The 27,606-nt window shown below is 39.6% G+C and overlaps 2 protein-coding genes and 1 long non-coding RNA gene across 4 annotated transcripts; 1 reads left to right on the top strand and 2 right to left on the bottom strand.

Annotated features, from left to right (window-relative positions):
* Positions 1-4,284: 4,284 nt before the first annotated feature.
* On the bottom strand, positions 4,285-13,727 carry fbxo32 (F-box protein 32). Its single transcript, XM_084726236.1, has 9 exons — positions 13,492-13,727; positions 12,724-12,845; positions 12,318-12,367; positions 12,096-12,188; positions 7,910-8,003; positions 7,036-7,220; positions 6,758-6,940; positions 5,762-5,905; positions 4,285-5,619 (listed from the first exon to the last, which is right to left on the bottom strand). The coding sequence occupies exons 1-9, from the start codon at positions 13,602-13,604 to the stop codon at positions 5,530-5,532; spliced, it is 1,074 nt and encodes a 357-aa protein (XP_084582362.1). The 5' UTR covers positions 13,605-13,727; the 3' UTR covers positions 4,285-5,529.
* Positions 13,728-16,110: 2,383 nt separating this feature from the next.
* Positions 16,111-19,294, top strand: LOC146321184 (uncharacterized). The gene is made up of 3 exons (XR_014771354.1): positions 16,111-17,127; positions 18,308-18,382; positions 18,464-19,294. It is a non-coding gene; the product is annotated as an uncharacterized LOC146321184 (long non-coding RNA).
* A 1,099-nt stretch (positions 19,295-20,393) lies between these two features.
* klhl38b (kelch-like family member 38b) lies at positions 20,394-26,336 on the bottom strand. 2 transcript variants are annotated; one of them, XM_084726238.1, is made up of 5 exons: positions 25,938-26,336; positions 23,165-24,385; positions 22,304-22,445; positions 22,090-22,195; positions 20,394-21,915 (listed from the first exon to the last, which is right to left on the bottom strand). In XM_084726238.1, the coding sequence occupies exons 2-5, from the start codon at positions 24,382-24,384 to the stop codon at positions 21,626-21,628; spliced, it is 1,758 nt and encodes a 585-aa protein (XP_084582364.1). In that variant the 5' UTR covers position 24,385; positions 25,938-26,336; the 3' UTR covers positions 20,394-21,625. The 2 variants fall into 2 exon arrangements, with proteins under 2 accessions (XP_084582364.1, XP_084582363.1); XM_084726237.1 differs by lacking the exon at positions 25,938-26,336 and having other exon boundaries at positions 23,165-25,923.
* Between the last annotated feature and the right edge of the window lie 1,270 nt (positions 26,337-27,606).

Raw genomic sequence — 27,606 nt, forward strand, 5'->3', positions numbered from 1 at the left:
CTTTATATACCTTTAATTGAATTGCTTAAAAGTTACAGGTCAATATAGTGGTAAGTTCAATAATAAATCCCCTCAGTCTTCACTACATAAATTATATGAGTCTGAACAGACATGGAGACTCATGATCCCCAGGTTGAGAACCAGTGATAAAGAATATAATGTCTGTAGCCTTTTGCCTGTATAGATACTTTGCATTCTCTCATTTGACACACATTATAGATCAACCAAGACTGCATTAACCAATAAGCCTGAACTGACAGTAAATAGTTGTGAAGCTGACTCTCTCAGTACAGTGATTGACCACTAGAGGAAGACAAACACCAAGTCATAGTTTGCACAGAGAAATAACTACAGATCCCAAAGCAGCAAAGAGGGTCATGATGCTTCAAATGGCCAACAGGAAGAAGAAAATTTACTTTAATAGATTTAGAACATATTGTTCTCTACCTTTCTCCTGGTGAGACGTAAATCAAAGTGCCAGTGTCAAGGGAACACCCCTTTCAGTCCCTTATTTCTCTGCCATGTTCCTGTCCATCTACTGTCCAGATGAGACAGAGTCTGGAGCAGGGGCAGACTCAGGCTTTCTGAGGGGCAGGAGCGAAAAACACCAAGCCGTATGTGGTGGGGAACCAGCATGCCAGAAGTCGTAATACATTTATGGGGAAACAGTTCCAATCCCTGGTTGTTTCATCATGTATAATTTTAGAGGCATGAACAAGCCAACTAATTTCCAAGCATGTAGGGTGGCTAATTGCACTGCATTGCATTTTATCCACTATAAGGATACCATAAAAGAAACTTAACCACACTATATAAGGAGTGGAAGCAATTACAAATACTCACTTTACTGTAATCAAGTAGTTTTCTGGGTACTTGTATATTCTTAAATTTGCACTTTTACTCACACTTTACATTACACAGTGTAATCCAAACCTTTCATCTGCCATCTGTTTGTAGTCAGTAAGGTTATCTGCTCTCAAACAAGCCATAGAAAACCCTGACATATAGAAAAAAAGAAAAGAAAGAAAGAAAAGAAAATACTGCAGCAGGCACAGGTTCTCAGAAGTGACTGTGACCACTGAGCAGAACAGTGCGACTAATTTAGTCTAAAGATTTAGCAAAAGCGAAACTCATTTGAATGCCTGCTACTGATAATACATTAAACACTAACACTGAAAAAGTCACTTATACTACTTTACTTTTAAATATTTTTAACAGCAGTGGTTTTTGAGTAATATTTTAGTAATATAACAGTACCTGTACAGATTTTCAGTACTTTTTCCACCAATGCATTTTGGACAGTGAAAGGGTGCTCTAGGGGGCATTTTACCAAGTTTTATCTACTTCAGGGGCAACCAAGAGGGCATTTATGCAGCGTTTTTTCAAACACGGGACCACCCGAGGGAGCCATCGCCCCCTGCCTCCTGGCCTCAAACCTCAGAACTGTACTTGAGTAAATATACTTTGCTCCGTTCCTACATTCCACCACTGGTGACATTTATATTTTATTACAAGGGGGCTGTGCCCAAATATTCCAACATGGCACTGCCACAACATGAATCCCTGCACTTTTTTTGACAAAATAACTGAATCTAATCTGCTTTCACAGCCCATCGTCATAGCAACAACACTTGTCAGGGCAAGAAAAGCACAGGTTAATAATATTAATAATGGCTTCATTCCTTTTCGGTGTGTCAGGCACTAATATCAAATAATGGCTCTGTTCTATTCAAGTTTTCTACTAAGTCATGACAGGGTGACAGTGGGTCAGCATGCAAAATACCAGGACGCTGAGACTGGAGCAGCTAAATGGAGTTCAGCCATTGTTAAATTTAGTATTTACGTCTGTGATTTTACTTTAATGACATGTGAGAAAATGCTCTGACTGACTTAAAATAATCTACAGCAACTGATGTTCAGTGAAATTAATCCTCAGTAGTCTAATGTCCTAATTATCAGTCGTTCGTTGATATACCAGTTGGATTTTGTCTAAGCTGCCAAGTGATAAGTATTTCTATGATAAATACCATTCATTTTACAAAGTACAAGATGTATTTATTGATCATTTTACAACACAGGGTTGTCTAATGAGATACTAGTAGTAGTTCTCGTCATACTACTCACAATAAAATAAATTATACACAAAAAGTATTTACAGTAAATAGATGGAAAAAATAAGTCATGACAAATAGAGCTATTTTTCATGGTGGAATGCTGAGAATGACAGAGGAGTGTGAACTCAGAAACTTGTTCTACTGCTTCAGCCCACAATACTTTGACTCACACATAAGCGCCCAACACATTGTGATTAATCCTAATAAACACTGGAGGCTGATGTCAAGACAACATTTAGAGTTTGACAGATACCCAATTGTGATTTCAAACCAGATTTCATTGCCTGCCCAACACTGGAGGCTGACGTCAGGCCAGCATTGAGTCTGACAGGCTGGCCTGCCAGCCAGCCATCCATAGCAGTGATATAAGGTAATATTATAACACTACAAGACTGACTTTTCTATTTTTATTTTAAGGGAAATCTCGCTTTGAGCCACATCAAGGTCCAGGGCAGGACGCTGGCCCACTGCAGGTCTTTGCTTTCTCCTCCCCTTGGACCACTCCCAGACCAGCAAGGCAGGAGTCAGTCTGCTGCAGGGTCTTGTTCATGTCTGTTTTATTTTTGTTTGTTTACATACATATTTTTAAGCTGTCAATAAAGAGAGAGACCCTACCAACCCCAGCTCTGTCCACCCCAACCCAACCCCACACTCCATGGCCAAAACTGCACTACCATAAATAACATCAGGTGAAGATAGCAGAAGTAATTCCAATTCTTTGAGTCTGGAAGAATAACAGTAAAAGAAAAAGAGCTACAGCATATCTTACAGTAACAATAAATTTACAATAAAGCTAAATTGTCAGCAACATGTCAGCAACTCATAAAGTTTTTGTGATTTAGCTAAACATTTATTTGAATGACAAACTTAGTGGGATGATTTCATTCAGAGACCTGATGATTATTCTGAGTTGTCTCCCCCTGGCTGCCTCCTCCCCAGACTCAGGGAGCAAAGTGAAACATTGCAGGAGCAACATGGTCAACTGACAATAACAAGTATGAACCAGTCCTCTAACATCAGTTGATCAGCTGTTTATAACTCTGTCAGTTGATGTAAAGTTCAGTCTGTTGTCCTGAAAATAAAAGCCCACTGATCTGAAAATACACACTCTGGAGTTTGAGTTCAGTGACTGTCTGTCTGACTGTTAGACAGACAGTCAGACAGAATCAACATTTTGTTCAGTTTAACTATTTTAAACATCTCTGACTTCTGCAAGATTATAAATTATTTCTTATGACTCATGAACAGACACTACCTCATTCAGAGAACATTCAACATCAATTTGAACTCCGATTACTGTGAAACAGGCAAACAGAACAGTTAATCTGACACAGAAGCTCTGATCTGATGACATCTGCTGACATATCATGGTCACATTATGAGTTATTACAGTAAACTTATTACAGATTTCTCCTTTAACCGAACTTAATTAAAAGCAATCAATGCATGAATTCTAATGTTCTGATTGTAAAAAAAATGCTTCAAAACATCTCATTGACAGGTTTCCACAATGTGCTTTTTTATTTATTTATTTTTTCACATTGAATCAAAACATTAGAAAGATTAACCACTTCTTCATTTGAAGATCAGCTTTCACACTTTTCATGCGTTAATCCAGTCAGTATTGATGCACAATGTAGTCAATTGAAGCAATAAAGTTCATCCTCCCTAGTAAAGTACATACAGCAAAACTTAGTAATTGAAACTTTAAAATCCCAAGTATATGACCAGTGCTGCACAGTGATAAACCAACATGTCCTTCTGTCTAGATTCCATCGTTGATCATAATACAGAAGATGCGCACGCAAGAGAGTGAGTTATTGTTATGCGTGCGAGGTTTAAGTTGCGTGAGACGAAGTTATTGTGCGCAAGAGGTTGAAGGTACGCGCGAGAGAGATCAAATTAATATTGCACACGAGAGGCTGAAGGTGTGTATGAGAGAATTAGTTATTATTGCATGCAAGAAGGCAATGCATATTAGTTGCTGGTTTACAGCCTAATGCAGATTGTATTTTGTTTATCCATGCGTAATATTAACTTTGGTCTGCTGTGTGAATTGAACATATGCCACTTTGATATGTCTGTGCCTACCCAATCCAAGCAAAGATTTCAACTGCATGTTAATGTGCTTCACTGCGTGCTATGAAGTGAAGTGAACTACAAATAACTGACAAGTTACTTTCTTTTATTTATTCAACAGAACATGAACAGAACGCATTGCATAGCATGTACATCAATCCTCACTGTCTGAGCAGTGATAGAGGAAAGTCTGGGTCAAATTGCACCTCTATAGCAATATTTTCATTCCTTCAAACGCAATAGTGCAAGATGAGCCACTTGCAAGAATCTCAATAAATAAATAAGTAAACTCAATCAGCTGGGTGTTTTAAAAAATCATGCAAGAGGCTACAAAGAAATAAGATGTTTCAAACACTCAACTTTGGTATCAAGCCTCAGATCTTTGCTAAACTGTAAATGAGACATTTGTTGCATTGATTAAACAGCATCAAGATTTGAAAACATTGCAAACAAGAATTAAGGATTATTGTACCGGTTTCAAGTTTCATGATAAGGCACACACCATTGTTATAGTGACTTTGATATCTTTGGTAATACTGCACTCAGGTGCTGTTGCTATAGCAGCCACAGCAGAAAACAAACACAATTCATTTTTAAAAAAGTCATATCAAATCTTTATAAAAGTGAAAAACAACAAAGAAAAATAGAAAACATACTGTGGTGTGTCAATATATCAAAGAAGTCATAACTCAATCTAATTATCAATTACTGACTCTGTAACTTACATTCATTTTCCCTTAGGTACCGCAGCAACCCAAGATTTACCTCTCTGTCCCAGTGCCAAACAGATTATTACTGCAAACTTCATCTGAATGTCAAACACATTGCATCCCCCCATGTGAGCAGGCCTTGTATAATATATTAAACAAATTGCAATTTCAAACAATAATCTTCCTAGTTCCTGTGTTGAGAAAAAAAAAACCCAAACAAAACAAAAAAAAACAAATTCTTCAAACTGGGAAAAACAAGTGTACACATCAAAGGTAAGGTTTACTTCAGAGGTGTAATTAAAAAAAAAAAAAAATCTAAGACTAAACACTGACAGATGAGTGTTCCCTTTATTCACTGCTCTTCCCTCCTCCAACCACAGTTTGATTTCTCCAACATCTCGGTCACATTCACTCACTTTCAACAGCGAACTCTTCCAGGAGCCTCTGTACTCTTTCAAAAGAAACATGATTGCATAATTGTCCCACTGCCTGAGCCCCCTCCGGTCTTACCTCAAACTAATTACACATCCAGGAATTTAATGTCCTATTAAACAAAAACAATATTGTACATTTTATATGTACAGTATGTACAGTCAGTCCATGTGGATTTTCAGGGGCGGAGTGGATCAGAAGTTGAAAAGATTGATAAAGTCTTGTGGGGAGAGGGACATGGTGCAACTTTCTGGGTTGTTGGCTGTGCAGGGATGGTTTGTGTCCTGAGAAAACAAAGACATAAAAATCAATATTTTTTTTTCTGTTTTATCTTTTACGTGCATCTTTACAAAAGGTAACATTTTAGTTTCTTATCCACTTTGATCAAGTGCAAAGTGAAAGGAGAGAAAAACACACACACGCTACCTTCCAGAAGAGGATGTGGCAGTGTGTGCAGAAGTGCAGGGTGTCACTGTATTGCTCTCTGTGAGGATAGCAGCGGCTCAGCTTAAAGTACATCTTCTTCCACTCCAGGTGACCTTTATCTGACACCATCAGGCGCTTTCGGATCTGAAGAAGATGACGAACAGACTTTAGAGACATGAACCAAGGAAAGAAAAATACTTTGAAATATCGACTTTAATCTCGGCTTTCATGAGAATTTCGCCCGTACTCCAGTTCACTACTACACACAAAGTAAATACTCAAAAGAACGGAGGTTTTACGAGCATTAGCGCAGAGAGTTTTTCCCCCAAACACAAAATAAAGCTGAACCTGTAGGGAAGATTTACCGTAACCTACTTTAGCTTAAAGTCTGAGCCCGACTCACTCGCTTATCAAGTGCATGCTTTTAAACTCGGTGCTAGGTTACTGTAGTGTCAGACAGTTAGCACACCCTGCAGCCTCCCATTTTCCAGTGGTAAGTCTTGTTTATCAGAGAAGCTTGACCTGCTTGTGGAGTGATTTAAATGACACGTATGTCAAGAAGAGCGCTCTGTTATCTTACTTTAACTGTCACAAGTATGTAACTGGCAGGTCATCTGGAGCAGTGACACAGTTTGAGGACGGCGAGGAAGACAACTAGGAAGAGTATATCATTCTCACTCTTTTTTGTAGTTGGGTAGCTTCTTGAATAAAACACTACAGCAGATAACTAACTGGATTAAGAGGATATGTGCAACAATTTCACATTCTATTATTTTATTTAGACATTCTGTCTTCTGCTTTTTAGCATACATCTTTTTTTTTCAACTTTATCATCATTTAGCTTGATTTTTTTTTGGGCAGTTTGGCTTCTGTTGAAGGGTTGCTTCTTGACTCCCTGCCTTGCTTTGCCTGTCAAAGCACTTTGCAAACTGTTTTTAAATGTTCTATATACACTGAGCCATTACTATTATTATTATTATTGTTATTTCTACATGCCTGTCTGTCTGTGAAGTGGTACTGGCAGAGTCTCTTCCACAGCAGCCGGTCCTCAGTGAGGGACCCCAGGTCAGGGCACACCTGGCCCAGGCTGACCAGGTCCCTGCCATCAGACAGACGCTGCATGATGTTCAACTGCAGACTGGCGGGCAGGTCGGTCAGAGTCATGCCTGTAGACGTGGGCTGAGGGAAACGGGATGCAGAAAAAGTCATGAATATAGTGGAAACTTGCATTTACATCCCTAAATCTTTGTCTCATATTTTGGGCAGGAGCTTACCCTGTTGATCTGGATATTGTCCAGCTGCTGCTGCCACTGCATGATGTTCTCCATGCGTTGCACCCAGATGTTGATGTTCCCCACCAGGACGGACTTGCCCATGTCCTGAACCAGACCACACAGCGAGACATAGAGTGTCTGCAGCAGCTCCTTGATGGGACGGACGTTCTGCTGATCATCGAGAACTGAGGAGAGAATCAGGGGATATTCACTGAACTCCATTTGTTGTTCCAGTCATGACCTGAAAGTGCTGCTTTAAAGCCTGTGCACTACAGAAAGATTAGTATCTACCAGGCAAATAGCCAAACAGAACAATATTTATTGTGAGTCATCGAAAAGAACATTATTAAACCAAATGTTCTGGAGTGGCTGTACTCTCTTGCTGTGATGCTCACAATATTTGAGGTTTCATAACACCACCTAAACAACCTGAATCTGTGTTTAGCAGAGGGAACATTTAGTTTACACTGTGGCCTGCAGAGGAGTCTGGTGACTGTCAGTGTTTTTCACTGTGCCATTAAAGCACTAAATTCACTCCCCGGCCCCCTTCAGATGTGGCCAGGGCTCATTTCCTCACCTATTGGTGCAAACAAGAGCGCAGGAAGGCTTCATTTTTGCTCTACTTCTATTATGCAAGAAATGAAGAGTGTAATTCTCTGTATATTTGCACTAACAAAAGGGAAAATGAAATAAAAAGAATGAGTGGCGAACTGAGCATCTGAGTATTTTTATACATGTAAGAGGAACGTGTGTGTCTGTGGGTGTGAAAAAAGAACAGATGAGAGCAGAAAGATGAAACCCTCGGGCACATAAAGGAGAGAAACTGAGAGGCAAACTAGCAGAGTGACTTTAAATGAGCGACGACAGGGCTCACCTTTCTGTACCACTCTCTCCAGAATATTCATGTAGTTTTTCTGCGCCACTCCACTGAGCGAGGGGAGCTGGGACTTGGCGATAAGCTCCAGGAGCTAGAGCAGAGAAAGAGACAGAAAGAAAGAAAGAAACACAACATAAATTTCAGCCCGTCAGCCGTGGAGACTCTCTGTTCCTTCGCCTCATTACTTAATGTTTGTTATGCTGCATTCTTACAAAGGCACTCGTTACAATAAATGCTGTCTAGAACTGAATCTGGAGCCGTTCCACCTGGTCATTACTCTGAACCGGAGCTGGATCCAACAACCATATAACAGCATTCTTGGCTCTCGGTGTCTTTAGGGGGGAAGAAGAAGCTACTGGAAAGGTGCTGGACATCAGCCCGGGCTGTCGACAGCGTCAGCCTCCACAAACAAGCTTTTAATCATTTGACTCCTGATCCTCTCATCATGTGAATTAGCTGAATCATTTGACAGAAAGTGTGTGTTGGCACTTGTGTGTCCATGCATGCTTGTGTGTGTTCTATGTCTGCGAGGTTGTTGCCGTTGGCGAGTGGACAAACAGCGGCTTCCAGGCTGGCATGTCTGGCATGTAACAGATGCTGTGACATCATGGAGAAACTCAAGTTCCCCCCTTGCTCAACTCTGCCCCAGAGCATGTGACCTTTGTCATAATATCAACATCAACATATTGTGGGGGACTTTTGGTAAACTGGAGGGGATATTTAGTGTTAGGAGGGCTGCCACAACACCATATTGGTATATTAAAAAAAACACAATTATACTCTCTTGATACCATATCACTTAGGCACACAAAATACTTCTTTTCCTTTCTTTTTTTTTTAAATAACAACTTGCACACAGTGCTGGTACAAAAGTCACTGAACACATCTGATTTCAGTATGCCTGGATCATTTTGTATTGCTTTGGTACTATAATTAGGGCCCAACCAATCCTGGATTTTGGGGCCGATGTCGATACTGATATTAGGGTTTTATAAATTCCTGAATCTGAAGGATATGTTACAATATAACAATGAACTTTATTTACAAAAATGTTTAATAATTAGAAATAACTATAAATTAAAAAAAAACAAATATGTGTATATTAAATCTGAATTAAGAAAAAAAGATCAAATTCACAAACAAAAACAATCTGTATTATATTCTGTTAAAAAAAAATTGTCATATAGGTGCATACTGGAGAACATGCCGATATCTACAAATACCTATGTAGCTGTGATAGGCCAATATTGGGCCCATAATGTTTGTCAACTGATAAGTACTAAAGGACATAGTATCACTTTACCACATGGTATCAAAAAAGTATTGCTAATGGAAACTTTTGATTTCAGTCAGACCAATTGTTATTGGCCTAGCACACCTATATCAGTCTATATTGATATTAGCATATCTGTTCGATATTTGTTTATGGAACATAATGAAAACTGTTTTTATCTTTTAAATTTTATAGGCAGTATTTTACATATATTTGGTCTTTTTCTTGATGTGTTTTTGTATCTGTAGTTACTTATATTATTAAAAAAAACAATAAAGGTTTACCGATTCAGTGATTTTGGGAATCTTATTAACACACTCAATAACTTTGAGCTAAATTACTTCTCTCCTTCATCCTCAACCTCCCTGTCTGTTTTTAAACCAATTTTAAGCTTCTTCTCCCTCCCTGGCACCATTTTTTTTTTCCATTCTTTCCAGTTCCATTCCTAAAACCTAATCCCATGCCCTTCTTCTTTTAGCAGCTCATCAAGTGTTCCTCTCTTTGTAGAGCAGCCGGGCAGAACAATGTGCGTTTCCGTATCTACTTTTAGCCCCCACTGTTCGCTAAACTGCACTTCATAGCTTGGCGTGCGGCTCCTACTTTTTTCCACAAACACACCGGCAGTATTCAAAACCCTGCATCTTAACACACATTCATTTTAAGGTTTCTGTCTCCTTGAAGTAACCTCTAATGTCTGCCCTGTGAAAAAAAACAAAACAGAGAGGACCACTTGTTGTCTCTTTGTGGACGAAACTGATCTGTGTAACCGAGACGGAGTTAAATGAACCCGCAAATGCCATCAGACACAACCGGTGAAGAGCAGTGACCTAGGACACTGTGTCCAGACTAGACGCTAGTGTTACACAGCCATATTGTTCTTTGGGCTTACCACACTACACTGCACTTGTTAGCTGAAGCCTGCGCTAAAAGGTCAATCCAAAACTTCAGAGACAGACACAAGCAGCCAAATATCTGTGGAAAGTTATTTGTGAAGAAATTGAAAACTTAGATTTCTTGTGGAATACCAGAATGTTTTGTATTCTGGTGCCTCAGGAATATTATTATAGTGGCAATACCTTATACTGGTGTTTATGACAGGAGATAAAAGAACAAAACAGCCGTAACCTCCCTGCAGTATCACTATATATCTCTTCCTGACCATGTCTGAATTGGTACACCCCATCACAAATGTTTGGATAGGAAAGATACAGGGCGGCTAAAGTGAGGTGAAAATTGTGGCATATGATAGAACGGAATAGAGAATAAGAGACAACACAAAAGGAGACGGCCTGTGCTTGGCAGAGACAAGTGTGTCAGTATGTGTGTGTGTTTGGGGGTCTGAATCACCTGACAACCACCAGGTCTGGTTTCATAAACCCCTGTCGGGTGGTCGCACCTCACCGCACAGCCCCCCCCCCCCCATTCCTGCCCCCACCAGCACAGGAGAACACGACCACATGCAGCCCTCAGCTCACATGGGAGAACATGTGGGAGAGCTGCTGTTCACTGTGGTGACGCTTTGATGTGGAGGAGGAAACGCTCCAAGTTCAACTAGGTGACTTTGTATTGATGTCCCACAATGCAATTACATTACTGATAATGTTAATTATGTCTCACACACAGCCCTCTAGTGGGCATTTTTCAAAGAGCATTTGGCTTGGTGTAAAAACTACATACAGACTACATATAGACAATGTGGGAGTTTAGAGTTCAACATAGTGCATCAGTTTTACACTTAGAACCCAGACTCATAAATGGTGAAAAATGTTGATTACTGACGTCCTCAGATGTCTTGTTTTATCCATTACCCAAAGATATTCAGTTTAATGTCACAGAGGACTAACAAAACAAGAAAATACATGCATTTAACAAGCTGGAATCAGATAATCTTGACTTTTTTCCTTTAAAAAGTTACTCAAACAGATTATCAAAACAGTTGGCAATTAATGTAATAGTTGGCAACTAATCAATTAATTGTTGCAGCTCTAAATACAATTACATTATTGATAATGATCTACTAAAATGTTGATGAGGTCATAGCCTTCCTGCTAGTTGACATTTGTCACAGAGCCATTTGGTATCCCTAATTACAACTGACATTGTGGGACATTTTACGGGTCCATGCATCAGCCTTACTCTTAAAAAACAAATGTATTGTGCAACAAATAGGAACTGATTTTAAATACAGCTTTGTTTCAACTCAGTGCAGGGATGCAAAATGGCTTTAGCAATTATATTATCAGCAAAGTGTCATGCTATATAAACTTTTTTTGCTTGTGGGCTGACGTATTTTTGTTTGGTTTGTTTTTGTTGTTTGAAATGTTGGATGGGCAGACACTGATGTTACCTCGGACATCACTATTAAGTGGTCACTATTTAAAAGATCATGTTGTTTTTGAATATTTGAATTGGTGAAGGATAAAAGATAGGGGTACTCAATAAAGAGGAATGATATTTGAGTTGTATGTGTTGTATGTGTATTTTTATTTACATATTTTGGAAGATACAGATGTTGAGCTTATGCATTTACTTGGAGTATGTGTGTTATTGTTGGCTTGTTTTGTTGTTGAGATTGTGGGTCTTTGTTTTGCTGAAAAGTGTTTAGTCTAAATATTGAGAAATTAATTCTAATTTAATCCTATTTTTAAAAAAAATCTAAAAATGTCATTCTGTGTTACACTCCTATCCTACCACAAACACACACACATACACTCCCTGAGTCTGTATCATCACCACTGAGAGACTCTTGTCTGCAGAGCATTGATAAGAGCCTGGCAAAAGTCTACACACCCTCTTAACCTTAACCCCTTCTCCGCCACTAACAAAACACCTCCTATTGACAACCACAGAGGAAAAGCAACAAAAGGTACACAAAAGAAACTGGAAGAAAAGAAAGAGATGTGAACTCACTCTGACGACGTAATTAAATCTCCTTGTGTCCTTGATGGCGCTGCAGAAATCTAAGCGGTTGAAGGCCTCTCCCAGTGTACAATATCCGTGGCGCTGGGAGAATTTAATTATCAGGGTATTAGATTGCGATCCTCGGCAGGAGTATAGACTTTTCTCAACATGTTTACATTAGCAATGATGATATGAAAAGTTGATGTGAAACTAAATGAGACGGTTTGTTACCTCCTTGGTGCTTCCTTTATGAACGTAAATCCACTTTTCCCTGTGGAAATCTGTGAGAAAGCAGAATGTTTATATTAGTGGCCTGCCCTCATTAAGCAGCTTAGGAGCACTGTGACAAATGCACACGCACACACATCACAAATATGATACGATTCCAGAGTTGGCATAGTTATTGAAATAGAGTTTATGAAATGATGGAAAATTAATCATGAACAATATTATTAGTTCTTCCTCATGAATGTTACATAACATCCTCATGAGCCTCCCCGGCTAATATTTTTGGTCCAGAACCTGCCTTTGGTGTATTATTACGTGATTTATAACCCCACACATAAAATAACAGAATGTTATCCTTTGCATATTTATACAATAAGCTCGACTGTGTGACTCTCTCATTGTGACTCACAGGGGACCTTGGTGTTGTTGTTCATTAGGTCTTTTTTCCTCTTCTTGGCAGCCATGTCGTAGCTGAGAGAGAGCAGCAGGTTCTCCTTGTTGAAACACTCCTCCTCCTCGGCTTTGCAGAAGCTGGAAAAACACACAGACCCCATATTTCATTAAAGGCATCATTTCACCACTTTATCTCACTACTCACAGTAGTGCAGGCTTTATATGCTGCAGTTTATAGGCTTTTTCAGTTTTTTTTTCCTTCTGTGCAGAGAGCACACTCTAACATCAAAACAAAGGCATCAAATATATTTCTGCTGCCTTTGCTATGCACGTGATTTAACTGTATTTGAAAGGGGGGAAACGTGATTTAACTGTAACCTGAGGCCATGTTAAATGATTTTCCTGGTACTACAGAAGTCAGTGCAGTCATGTTGGAAAGTGGACAGGCTCAACAGACGTTTGTTAATCCACTCACTTGTTGTGAGGTTATTAATAGCCTAGTGATTAGCCTGTAAAAAGGAACATGGCCCCAGAAAAAACAAAGACATCGAGGTTAATGAGATGGAAACATCTTGAAAGTGCAGGCCTCCACTCTGTAACCCTGCCTTTCTTTGTTCTAAGTGCTGTTTTGGACTTTCTGCACAATATCTCCCCCTCCTTCTCTCCTCCTCCATCTTTCTCTGACTAAAGAGAAGTGGTGGCGCATTTAAGAGTTGCGCAATTTCAAAACAGTAGTGATGGAGGCAGCGGTATCTCTCAGGACATGTTTAATTTAATGACCAACCTCTCCACGGAGACGTTGTTGTTTTTGTCGTCAGCTGTTGTCTTTTTCCATCCCTCCTCCGTTTTAACCCAACTCTGACCCGGTGACCTCCAGTCCTGTCCGAGGAAAGGCATCCTAGCTCGATGAGTCTGAGTTAAACAAATCTAAAAAAGTGTCAGAAAACAGTCCCGGTTTGAGTTAAGATGTATCCCTTCTTGAAAGCGATTATTTCTGGTCTACTGTTGACATTGCGCAGCTCTTCTTATATCCTCAGCTCAGAACCCGGAAATACATGAGGTCCGCCCACTTTGGAAACTTCCTTGCAACACGTGGCTTTGTTTATCAACTCGAGCATTGCAAAACGTCTCAGAGAGAAGAGCAAAGAGGTAACAAGTTTTCATGTCATGGGAAGGTAAAGTCAGAGAGCACAGAGGAAGTTCATTTTTAACACGAAGAATCTCTCAGGAAAGCACATTGTAAAAGTCACACAGCTTGGGAGACAATTATGTAACTGTCTCTGCCATGAGGTGGAGAGTACATTTACTCTTATACTGTATACTGATACTCAGGTATATACTTGAACATGTCCAATTAATATAACCCCCCACCCCCCACCCCATAGATTCAAAGAGACATAAAATGATTGTCATGCAGTTATTTTGCATCTCTTTGTAGTGTTTTAAGTTACTTTGTAGTTATTTTGACTCACTTTGAAGTTTTGAGTCTCTGTAGTTATTTTAAGTTGCTTTGCAATTGTTTTGAGTTTCTTTGTAGTTTTTCAGGTCTTTGTAGTCGCTTTGAGTCTCTTTGTAGTTTTTTTGTGTCTCTTTGTAGTTATTTTAAGTTGTTTTGTAGTTATTTTGATTCTCTTTATAACTTTGAGTCTCTTCATAGTTATTTTAACTTGCCTTTTGGTTGTTTTGGGTCTCTTAGTTGTTTTTATCTCCCTATAGTCATTTTGTGCATCTTTATGGTCTTTGTATCTTTGTGGTTGTTTTTCATCTCTTTGTGGTAATTTACATGAAGAAGCAGTCACTTCAAAGACAGACTCTGGTTAAAAAACGTAATGCATTATTGTTGACTAAATGTCCTGCCTACTTACACCGTGTTTAGCAGCTGATCAGATGTACTCAGGTTGTGCAAAGTTATGTATGCTAATGAGAATGTTAAAGCTGGAACTTCAACAAAACTAACAAGAACCCCCCCCAGGGACTCAACATATTATAGTTTTCATTTTGTACAGACAACAAAAAGATTAAAACTGTAGCTGCTTCTCCTTGGTCGTTTGCATTATGAGTACTTTTCCTCAAGTAGAATTTTTAATGCAGGGCTTTTACTTGTAGCAACGTAATTTTCACATTGTGGTATTGCAACTTTTACTTAAGTAAAGGATCTGACTACATTCTTACCCACATCCCTATACACTCTATGTATGCTATTATAGTGAAACTAAGAGTCAAACTGCAGACCACTTCTGACTTTGCTTCAGACCCCACTCAGAGTCTCACAGCTTATATTGTTATGTACTATAACACTATTGTTTCTCGCTCCAGTTTTTAATGGCTAATGCATTGGTGTTGATAAAAGTAATTACTGTGTTTTGCCCAGGCTTATCAGTGCTGGGTTTATGTCACTGTAAATATAAAGGGGAAAAATAACATGGCTGTAAAGTCCCCTGATTCTTAGTCACTCACAGTATTATAAATAGATCAAGTCATCCTTTGGATTCCTCCAGAGTATTGGGTTGCATTGTGGATTTAGTGAGTGTGTGAGTCTGTGTGGTGGGTACTATTGTATTTAAAATTTTCCCAAAACAGCACTAACTGATCCATGTAGACTATTTATTTTGGACTGTGCTATTAAAGATAATGTGTAACTAAGCTCGTCCGGGCTAGTGGGTTTGGAAGATGAACAATTCTGATGAATATTCAATGTATTGATTATGGGATTCTTTGTCTCTAAGTTGTAAGGAAGGAAATAACTGTAAGTTTGAGTGTAAAATGAATGGAACATTGTACTTGGAAAAGTTACTGTGCTTACACATTGTTAACACCTGAAGAAGGAATGATTGAATCAACATTGTCACAGAATCAGCAACTGTTGTTTTTGTAGATAAGGCAAGACACTATGAAAGACCTTCAGAGAACACTGTAGTCTCTCCATGCTGCATGAAGTAAAGAGATTTGATTCATCACACCGTCTTGGTAATTCTTCAGAGAACTAGCAACTCTTACTATTTAAACAAAGAATTTTTACAACATGGGTCACCTCTTATCAGCCTAATTAAACACTTGACATAGTTACACACTCATCTATGAATCTTTTGGGCATCAAGTTCAAAATTCATATCTGTTTTGTTTACGGCTATAATAGCTTTTCTTGTGTCGTCATTTAACCTTGTGCTTTCAAAAGCAATTAGCATGACACTGATTACAAAGGTAAAAGGTTCTATGTCCACTGTTATTGTGAAGGATAAGGAAGTGTTGTGTATTGGATTTATCATCACCATAGAGTAATAAGGACAACAAAGGCATCGTTGAGGAAATTCTGTTAATGTCTCACCTCAAACATGCAACACTGGTGTCATGTGACTGCTGATCTGAAGGGCTAGAGTTCACTTCCTCAAATCTTGCAGCATGAGAAACACTCTGTGTATTTATTCTCAGTGAAATGACACAGTGAGGATGTGTGTGTTTATCTATAGCCATGTGAGTGAATGAGTGCATGCTTTGTCTGCATTGAGGCAGTGGGAGGGGGGATTTGTGAGCCCTCATAATTCATGACACACTATACAATCTGCACAACATGTCAGCAGCAGCAGCACATGGTGCACTTCTTCCAAGAACCAGCAGGACAGTGTTTCAGCTCATCTAGTGCTTCTGCTGGGACACATCCTGTGTGTGCAGCATGACCAGGCCTGCTAATGTGGTTGATGTGGTCTTTATGCTGCAGACTTATCGCTGATGGTTACAAACTACTCAGTAGTCGTGCTATAAAATTAACTCATTTTTTCCTAGGGCTCTGTTGATTCCTTTTCTTCTCCACAATTAGTTGTCTTTTGGTGACATTCACATAGAATGAATATGGATCTCACTCAGCAAAAGTGCGTTTCAGTCTCAGTTTAATTTGAATCATTGACATCGTTCAAACATTACTACTCTGCTCACTACAGATCATGTGTTTGCTGAATCTTTTGGAACAGGTGCATCTATGGCTTCATGTCTTAGGTTTTAATGTAACACCCTGATATATGCTAAAGGTCAAAGAGCTCTACACATTATGCACATTAAATTTTGTCAACAAGACGTCATGTGAGAATGTATCAAAGCACATTAGGCACATGTAGTCTGATTAGCTTGATTGATCATGACTTAAAATTGCAGCCACTACAGAAGTGACCAGCACTGAAATAGCTCAACAGTTCCCCATGTGGTTAACCATGAAGAGCTATAGTAGTGTTTGTAAAAAGTGGAAGTTTAAGACTAAAAAAGTATAATTGTGTGAACTAGAGGGTATTCAGTAATGTGCATGGTGTTGTGAGTCCCTGAAGTCTAATTAAGTCTATTTTCAGAGTGGGTCAAGCTACAGGATGACATGGAAAGTCCCAGCAAGTGCTCGGTCAGTTGGAGACTGACCGACTAAGAAGGAAACTATGATGTAAGGCTTGAGATTCACAAACAATGATGAATCAGATATGTCCTCTGTTAGTGTTTAGTTTAGTTTAGACTTTAGTCCAGCTACTAGGAAGATTAAGTCGTTTACTCCTTCACTAAAAAGGAAAGATAAAAGTCCTGGATTTTAGCTATGCAGCCTGTTTGGCTTTAGGGATGGCAGTGTTGGTCAGTAACTCCACTACTCCACTCCATTTTGCATGTCAGCACATTAGCAATTAGCTCAAAGCATTGGCTAGTGTGGTTGTAATTTGCATACTGTAAACAATGCCTATCAATATAAAATATGTTTCATCCTCTCTTTAGCAGAAATGCTAATTTCACATGAAAATTTACCAAGATATACTCAACAAACATATAAATGCAACACTTTTGTTTTTGTTCCCACTTTTCAAGACTTGAAGTAAATCATTTAAGACCTCTTTTGTTATTTCTCTCAAAATTTGTTTAAAATTTGCTAAAATCCATCTAAAATCCGTGATAATATCTGACAAGATAATTGATCCACCTGACAGGTATGACAGAGGTGATGATTAAACAGCATAATTATTGCAGAAGTGTGCCTTTGACTGGTCACAATGACAGACCAATCTAAAATGTGTAATTTCATCTTGAAAGAAGACATTTATTAGGCTCTGAACCATGGCTATTTCACACAGGGCTACACATAGCAAATTATTTCCTAGGAGGGCAAAGTCATAACCTGCCCTATTCTGCCTCTGATTGGCTGGTTCTCATCATTGTTTTTGTTGGTTGTATCTGAAGCCCTATTTGAAATAGTCACAGTTCGATGTCTAATAAAAGTGTTTTGTCAAACTGCAGATTATAGAGTGTCCTTTTACTGTGATCAGTCCCAGGCTGTCAGGGTTAGGGTTTATTGTTGGATTACATTGGGAAAAGACCAATTCTCTCAAGCACAGATTTTTTTGGGGAGGAAACATTTGAAGAAATAAAGTATAATAAACTTTTTGTGTGCATGGATGAAGTCTTTTTTACTTAATAAAATCATGAAAAATTGGAGCAAAGAGAAAAATGTTGCATTTCTATCTTTGTTTAGCTATAAATCTCATTCATCTTTATATCAATATGTTTGAGGCAGATGGACATGTGAGACATCACTGTATCAATCCATTATCTATGACCACTTATCCTTTCATTGGTCACAGGGGGCTGGAGCTGATCCTAGTTGACGCTGGGTGAGAGACGGGGCTTATTCTGGACAAATTGCCAGTTCCTCACAGGTCTGACACATAGAGAAAAAGTCATTTGCACTCATGGGCAATTTAACCAGTTAACCTAACCTGCATAACTTTGCACTGCAGGAGGAAGCCAGAGCACCTGGAGCAGTCCCACACAGACACAGGGAGAACATGCCAGCTCCACAGAGGAAGGACCCAGCCAGCCATTGGGTTCGAACCCAGAACCTTCTTGCTGTGGGGCCTCAGTGCTGACCACTGCATCACTCTGCCAACTGGCATCAAATTAGACAATTTAAAAGGTCATTAAGTGAATCATCTCTCTCCCTCCCTCTTCTCTGTGCCTGTTTTTGTTGTGATGTTTTGACTGGATGGGACAGCTGCTCAGTCCTGCTCGACCCTCCAAAGATCTTAATCACAAACACACACGCTCTCACACATACACACAGTCACTCACACACACACCTGTTGCTGCTCCTCCTAGTTGAGTTTCATCACTGGCTCAGATGCTCTGTTGTGAAACCCTGCTCATCAGCTTCTTGCTCTCTAGTTGTCTCTCACATCTGCCAGCTTGCGTGGCAACCGACAGGACCACATGCCTCACGTGGTGTAACATTCGCCCCCTTGTTTGTTTCTCAAAATAACACCAGATCACCTATAGTTTCCAGTCCCCCACCTTTTTCTCACACACTCCACCCACTGTCCCCTGGACTCTATTCGTTGGCAGGGAGCGACTGAATCATTTGACCCAGTGACTTTTGGTTTCAAAGAAATGTACATAGACTCCTGTAACACCTCCTGGTCACATTCTGTTTACTCCACATGACACGGCTGACACTTGTCTCTGAAAGTCATCGATGAATGAAATTATGTAATCACTTTAGCTGTTGCTGATCCTTACTTTAAGAAATCATTTTATCTGTATATTTACTGTAATAAATCTTAAAATGACCATGACATGTCATCTGAGATTAAGGAAACGTGAAGTTGGATAACTACACTACAGCCATAGTGTCCTCCTTCGAAATTTCTATTTCAGCCCGTAACTTATGTTATTATTTGCCCATTTCACATAAATCAGAGTTCAAATTAATGCTGAATGTTCTCCAAATGAGTAAGCATTTGTTGGGGTGCAACAAATGATTAATAATCTTTTAGAAAGAGTAAATGTTTCTAACAGTTAAAATGAGCAATATATTTATGGAGTCTGGCAGGTAGTAAGGCTGGCAGTCACTGAACTCAAACTCAAGAGTGTGTTTTCACAGTAGTGGGCTGTTTTGTTTTCAGGATCAAGTGCTTTATATTGACAGCTATTACAATGTTATTATATTACAATGTTGCACTTGTCTTGTGCTCCTGCAACCTGCCTGAGCTTCCTCAAGTCTGGGGAGGAGGGAAGGGGGACAACTCACTTCAACCATAGATTGTATGTTAAATAGGATTTCAACCTATTTTATATACCGTCTATTGCTCCAATTTGCTGTCTGGACTGCAGTACCCATTTTTGGATGCACAGTTGTTGTTCCTTCAAATGTCATTTTTGAAAAAGTCCCAGCCCTCTAAGCTTTGGTTCCAGGAACACTTAACTAAATCCCCAGTAATATTCTATCTTGCTGGTTATACAGGCATTTAAATCTAGCTTTAATGTCCTCACTACATCTGGGTCCCGTTTTGTTGTTCATGCCATGTGCTTTCTGTTTGAATAGAAGCATAAAAAAATCACGTTAGCCAGCTGTCATTTCTTGGGGCACCCCTGGCTTCAGTTTTACCTGGAACAGGTGGAACAAGCACATTTCAACATGTCCCCACTGGGTGATATTTAAGGCTGTTCTTTGTAAAATGATACCTTTTCTACAAACACTATCTTCTGTGCCCCCCTGTGTGTGAATGTCAGAAACCTGTCTGGGCTTGTAAAGGTCCCGTGTGGACAGGAGTGTGAGTGGGGTCAAAACAGACACATGATGACACTAACAGGACACATGTGCTGCTCAGATTGCATCCGCTGTCAACTTACTAAGCACTGTTAAGACATGCGATATAGAGATGGAGAGAGGTCTGATGTATATGATGATTTTTTATTGTAAAAAAATTCAGTACAAAACATTAGAAAAACATTTTAAATGAAGTAAAATTTAATTTTACTAAATATAGAATTTAAGGCTATTATTTTATCCACATGTTCAAAGCCAGTTTTTATCTGAATGCATTACATGCAAAACTGTGTTGTGCGTTATAACATACTAGGGTAATAGGTCCAAAGCAGTAAAACAAACCACAAAAACTAAAAACATTAGTAATTACTGTATTCAAATGCAATTTAAAGCAATATTTTTACATTCAATTTGTATGCTTTCATTTTGCACTGTTGCACAGAGTTGGGAAAAGTACACATTCTTTACTCCTGCAGAGGTACAGATACTTTTGTAAAACAAAAAAAAAAAGACTGTTGACATACTGATTTAACTTCTACACTGAAAAAAGTGAAAAACTATGGGCTCTGAAATGTACTCAAGTTTAAAAAAAAAAAAATAGCCTTCTGAGGGAGTTTTCTATCAGCTCTAACTGTGCAAAGCTAGCTGAACCTCACCTTTTCTCCACAGCTGAGTCTCCCTCTTTTGTCTTTTCTGTCATTTTCGTCTTGCTGTGCTTGATGTACACCAAGTAATCATCTTTTCTACATTGTTCCATCTACTTAAGTTGAAATCAGTCTGGATGCTGGGAAGGTAGAGCACAATGATGCAATTTAAAAAAAAAATCATAATTCCCCTCAAATGCATTAAAACTTAATTAACAAGCCTGTTTTGTAAGGAATAGAAAGTACAAGTGTTGGGTTAAAATGTAGGGAGTAAAACTTGTCAGAAATATTCAAGTATAGGTAGTACACATACCTGAAAACTTTACTTAAGTACTCATATAGTATATGTAGCCTACTTTGTTACTTTGTACCTTTGATACTGCATGGAATATTTAGTGACAATGGTATCACAGTAATTTCATAATTTTTCCTTGAAGCAACAGGCCATGACCCAAAAGTTCACCAGACACAGCAGCAGGTTCAGACCTAACAGCTGAGCACCAAACAGTACACAGCCCCAGGATTTAAACAAGACAAGTGAAATCTCATGATTTAGAGCAGGCTGAAAATAGCACTTTCCCTCTTTGTCAAGTCAAACAGGTTAAGGAGGGGCTGCGCTGTGCTGGTTGTTTTCATAGGTTTGTTGTTACTTAAAAACATTGAAAAGATATGGAATATAAAAAGGACGACTTTCAGGTATGGAAGGTACACAGCTATGACTTTGCCCATGTCTGTGAGACATGCGTCAGAGTCAAGGAGCCATGGTCAAACAGTTTATACGGCAGAGTTCCCTTAGATGTCCAAGTGTCTGTCTTTGCGTCATAGCACTCAAAATTGTCTGAGTCCTCGATGACATCATGGCCGTTGATGTAACGTCCACCAGTGACAAAGAGTTTGTTATTGAGAACAGTGGCGGAGTGATGCATCCTCCTCTCCTTCAAGTTGGCACACTTGATGAACCGGTTGGCCTTGGTGTCGTATGCGATCACTCTCCTGGTGTATCCTGTGACAGCGGAGGCATTAATTTGAGATGGGCGGCACGAGTGGCTCAAGCAGAGATGCAGTGATGTAATCCTCTTATCAAATTCATCAAGGAATAAATCAATAACAGTTAATTATAGCAAAATGGATATAGCGCTTTTTCTCTTTATAAGCCGTTATCAAAGCTACTACCTACCACCAATGATGTAGATTTTGTCATCCATAACGGCAGCAGGAGCAGACACATTCTTCACTGTTCTGTTCTCCATCTTTGACCACATGTTCCTGGCAATGTGATACACCTACGGAAGAAGAGGGGGGGGGCAGGGGTGAGGAAAAATAGATTGAGTGCATGGCTGAATGAGAACAGATAGATGAATAAAAACGTAAGCACAGTAATTGTATCTTACCTGTATTATTCTGACTGGGTTCTGCATGGCGTCCTCTCCTCCAAACACATAGATCCTCTGGTTAGTAGCAGCCACAGCAGGGTGCAGCACAGCCTCAGGCATGGGTGCCATAGATTCCCATTGGTTGAACATACTGTTGTATCTGTTTGCATTATGAGAGATGTATTATTATTTGTCATTCTTGAGTGTTTTATGCTGTATGTGTGGATAATTGACCCTAAAATATCGCGTTAACACACACTCCAATAACAGTTGTGCAAACTTGGTACTTGGCAACTATCAACTATCTCCTTTCCTGTTTCCTGTACTTAGATATGATATGTGCCGCTGGGCTCATTTATGTTGAAAGGAAAAACAAATTTAGAAGATGGATAAAGACATTGCTGGGCAACCTGTAAAAATGACTTGTGTACAATCATACCTTAGCTAATGTTAGCAAAATGCTAGCTATCTAGGTTGCTAATCTACATAAATCATCAGCTAGTTAGTAAGCTAGCATTTTGCTTTGTAGCAAGACATTGGCTATGTCTGAAATCACTCACTACTCATTATATAGTCCAATATATAGTTAGTTTGCCATTTTGTAGTTTCAAATGTATGAGAATTATTGTTGAAATGTTGAGAATTATTATGGGCTATGCTATATAGTGGACTTAGTAATAGTAAAGTATCCCACAATGCATTGTGAAAAGTAGTGTAAAACCAATGGTCCCTAACCAAGTACCACAAATAGCATGTCAAAGTGCAGGAAACAGGAAAGGAAAAAGTTGACTAAAGTTTTGTCCGGTACTAAGTTTGCTCAACTTTTAATAGATCACAGAGTAAAAAAAGGCTGTAAGGGTCAATTATGGTCCACCTCACCTCTCCACACTGTTTGTCAGTTGTCTATTAGGCCCAAGGCCACCCAGGACAAAGATGAAGTGGAGGTAGGAGACACTCTGGTGGGCAAAGCGTGGCTCCATCATGGGCTCTGCCGTCCGCCACTGGTTGGTCTTGAGGGAGAGGGTGTAGACGGCTGTACTGACCTGGCTGTACTTTGTGTTTGTGGTCAGACCTCCGATAACATACAACACACTGTGAAGGCTGACATAGGAGGCTTTATACAGACGAATGGGCAGCTTGGCAAGCCACTGCCATTTTTCACTCTTCTCATCAAAGACGAGGGCCTCCCTCGAGGTCTGCTCGTTGTTCTTCCTCCCTCCTACCACCACCAACATGTCGTGGTAGGAGTAGCGCCTCGGTGCCACCCAAAGGGGTTTGAAGTCAGGTGGTGTGTCACCAATGCATTTTGTGGTGACGGAAAACATCAGGCGTCTCACAGATTCTATGAGCTCAGTGCAGAGGGTGGATGACTGGATCAGAGGGTCATTGGCTATGAATTGGAAGAGGTAGGTGGGGTGGATGTGGCGAAGGCGAACCTTCTTGAAAAGATCGCTGATGGCACCACGCCTGGATAAAGGATCATAGTGGATCCAAGCAACAAGTGTCTCAAAGACCTGCTCCTCCTCCGCACAAAGACTATCATCTTCCAGGTATCCCATGAGCTCTGGTAAGGAGAGCTCACACATATCCTCAGACGCCGAAACATCAGAGAAGCTCTTCATGGCCATCTCCTTTGCTTTTTCTCTCAGACTGTTACAGCTCATGATCTCAGAGAGTCTAATCATGCTCAAACAGTTGTCAGGACTCAGTTGGTCCTGAAGGAAACTTGAGCAGGCCTCAAAAAGGTGGCCATATTGCAACATGGACGCCGCCTGCATCAGGGGCAGTACAATATCCATGGTGATACTAATAAGTCCTGTGTAAACATAGTCAATGACCCTACTCAGAATGGCTGACGTGATGCCCTTCAGATTAATCTTCGTCTGTTGTCTCTCCAAGAAGTTGTTACAGAACATGGCTCTGAAATAGGGGCTGCTGGACACCAGGACGTTACGATGACAGGGGATCTCTGTGTTGTCTGAACAGAGTGACACATCAGTCAGGATGTTCTCCTGTCTCAGTCTGTTGAGCTGCAGGAGCAGGTTGGAGGACTGCTCCTTGTCTTTGTAATGGAAGACCTTGACTGCTGGTTGATCCATGCTGAGGACAAAGACCATGTTGTTATTGTCAAATCATTTGACTTTCAGGCTTGTTTTAATTTGGTGGGTTGTGTTTTTTATTTGGGTACAAACCTCCTCCATCAACTTGTTTAAGCAGTCACATACTCAGCACAATTTAGGAGCTATTTGAGGACTTGGTTTAAAGTAATCTATCACATAAGTGACTAAGAGCTCTACTTTAATATGGCATCCACTTCAATCACGAAATCATGATTAGATTTAGCGGAGCAATAAAAGGAAATTGAGAATAGTGATTTCTCTTATTCAGGGGACATCTTAAAATTGATTAAATGGTGATCCTGATCAGTAAATTACTGCATTCTACAGTCTATTATTCCTGAACAACAGACTGCTGCTATGAATGTTGTTATGAATGCCATTTTGATCACGACCATGACCGTGATGTGTCATCATAGATTAAGGAAACAAGTTAAGCTGAAATACTCACTTCTCTGACAACAGCGCTACAGCTGTGGTGTCCTGCTTTGAAATTCCCATTCCTACCCGTAAGCTGTGTTATTCATTGCCCATTCTACGTGAGTTAGAGTTCAAATTAAGGCTGAAAGTTCACAGAATCGAGGGTCATTATTTCAAAATGAAATCCTTCAGGGTGGTGCAGGACCCACCTCATCAGAGTTTCTTATGCAATAATGAGCTGCTCACTGTACATTATCCCCTACTCATTACCCACCTTGATTAAAATCCCTAGAGTTGAGGTGCCCTGGTACCTAAGTTGGTAGAGGGCACGTCCCATATACAGAGGCTAAGAGACCTCAGCAACAGCCCCATTTCCTGTCTGTTTAAAGCTTTATCATCAATGAAAGGCTAAAAGCCCCAAAAATCAAAATCTTAATAAAAAAAAAGTCCCCTGAATTGACAAAAAATAATAAGGCTAGTGAAACAAACACTTAAACATATTACCATACAGCTGGGTCACTTCAATTCATGTGTCTGAAATATTCTTAGTGAGTTTCCCCCAATATCACAGCCTAAATGTCTGGTTTTCAGAAGCACTTTGAAACCTGTTCAACTCATAACTACAGCACTAACTTTGTTATATGGCTTGAGTTCATTGCCTTTCGACACATGGGCCCAATTCAGCACCGCTGCACTCAGACATTTTAGGGCCTAGTTTACTACCCAAACCTGTGCAACTATTTCTGCTGCAGGATTGGAGCTCATTGTCATGGACTAAGTGCTGCTTCTGTTGTGCGATGGTGTTTATGTAGAGCCAAAATGTGTTTGTTTCATTTTGGCTTTTAAGCTGGATGAATGTGACTGCAGCTTTTTCTCCTCTGTAGGATGCAGGGCTGAATAACATATATAATAGTACTAGTTAATCTTCAAAGCAACATAATATGACTTTAACAGATGTTTTAAAATTATACTTCAGTATGAAAGACAAATATAAAACAAGCTTATTTTTTTAATATTTACATCAAATTACATTTAAGCTATGCCTGCATCATATACTGGATATGACAAGTCAGATTCTCCTGGCAGCTCGTTCCTTACTGAAATACATCACTTACCTGTTCTCTTCTCTCTCTTTATGTGTTGTCTGGCGGTCCCACTCTGTATTCGAAGCGAGATCTCAGCAGAAAATCTGATGTCTCGACATTTTCCTGTACTTTGTTCCTCTTTTCTCTCGTGTTGATGGTGTGTGACTTTATGTTCCAGAGGGGGCTGTCTCTTTGTAGAAGCGTGTTGCGTACTGTTGTTGTTATGGTCTCTTTCCACGAGGCCTCTGTGTACATTCCTTCCCTAAAAATAGAGCCTCTTTTTGGCAACACCACCGCAGACTCACATGTGATATGTTGCACATGTTAGAGTGCTTTCTCACTGAATGTCTGACTCCCTCGCTTAATCTCTTCTTTCCTTCTATTTTCTCTCCTTCCATCTTCCTCTAATATCCTGTACTCAATTCAGTCCTTCCTTCTGGTCTGATCTTGCCTTTCTTCGCTATAGATTTCATTCCTATTCACTCCATCATCTCTACCTCTGTCTGGCACATGATTGTAGCAGTAAAAACAGCACTGATACTTGATAACACTCATTTTGTTGGCTGCTCACACTGGCGGCTGGGTGGTTGAAATCAGAGATACAAAAACAGGATTAGGTTACTGTAGAAGCACACAGAGATATGATGAAGTCTGCGTATGAAGAAAACCAGCAGCCATATATGAAAAGTTACAACAAGTTCAGTGAATATGTTTAAGATAGACTTGTTGACATATAAGTACTTAAATTAATTAACTGCTATTTTCTAACATATCTATACTAAAATGACAACTAGCACTGCTGGTATTCTATTAGACATTTGTGTGAAAAATAGTTATTATTGTTATTACTGTCATACTGCCAGGCCTGAGCCCGGAGGGATCATGTAATCGCTTCTCTCTCTCTCTCTCTCTCTCGCTCTCTCTCTCTCTCTCTCTCTCTCTCTGTGTGTGTGTGTGTGTGCATGTGTGTGCATGAATGAGTGACTGTGTGCGTGATCACTGGACCTACAGTTTGTCCGGAGCTAATCTCGAATAATACTGGACTTGCCAGCCTAATTTCTTTTGTGTTATGTTTTCAAGTAATCCCATTCTTGTAAATGTGATATCTCAAAAAAGGTCTTGAGGGAATTTCTTCATGGACTCAAGGAAGAACTGATTAGATTTTGGTGGTCAAAGGTCAATATCACAGTGACCTCACTAAACACATTTTTGGCCCTATTTCGATGTTTTTATAAGCCAATTAGCACAAAATTTCACATAAATGTCTAAAAGGGTAAAATAATGAGGTGTGATGATGAGGACATTTTATATCCAAAGGGTCAAAGGTCAACTTAAATGTGACATCATAATGTTCAGTTCTCTATCAGTCCCCTGTACTCCTTGGTACAAGTCACCTCTAAGCATGTTACTCTCTGGAATCACACATGTATAGTGAGAACTTCCATTTCGTCAAAAATGCACTTAATACCTTTTGTTAAAGTTGCAGGTCATTATAGAGGTAAGTTTCATATTAAATTCCTTCAAAGTCTTTTATGAGTTTGCATAGACATCAACTGCTTCAGTTTGAATTCTTGTTTCAGCTCGGGACAATGGATGTGAAGGTTGTGTTAATGTTGGCAGAACTTTGCAAATCTCTGCTGGCTGCACCTGGCATTTGCGGTGGCATTGCACCAGGTGTTTCACCAGCTGTTGACCGGAT

The sequence above is a fragment of the Lutjanus erythropterus genome, chromosome 9 (assembly GCF_056507025.1).
Source record: "Lutjanus erythropterus isolate fLutEry1 chromosome 9, fLutEry1.hap2, whole genome shotgun sequence".
NCBI classification, from domain to species: domain Eukaryota; kingdom Metazoa; phylum Chordata; class Actinopteri; order Lutjaniformes; family Lutjanidae; genus Lutjanus; species Lutjanus erythropterus.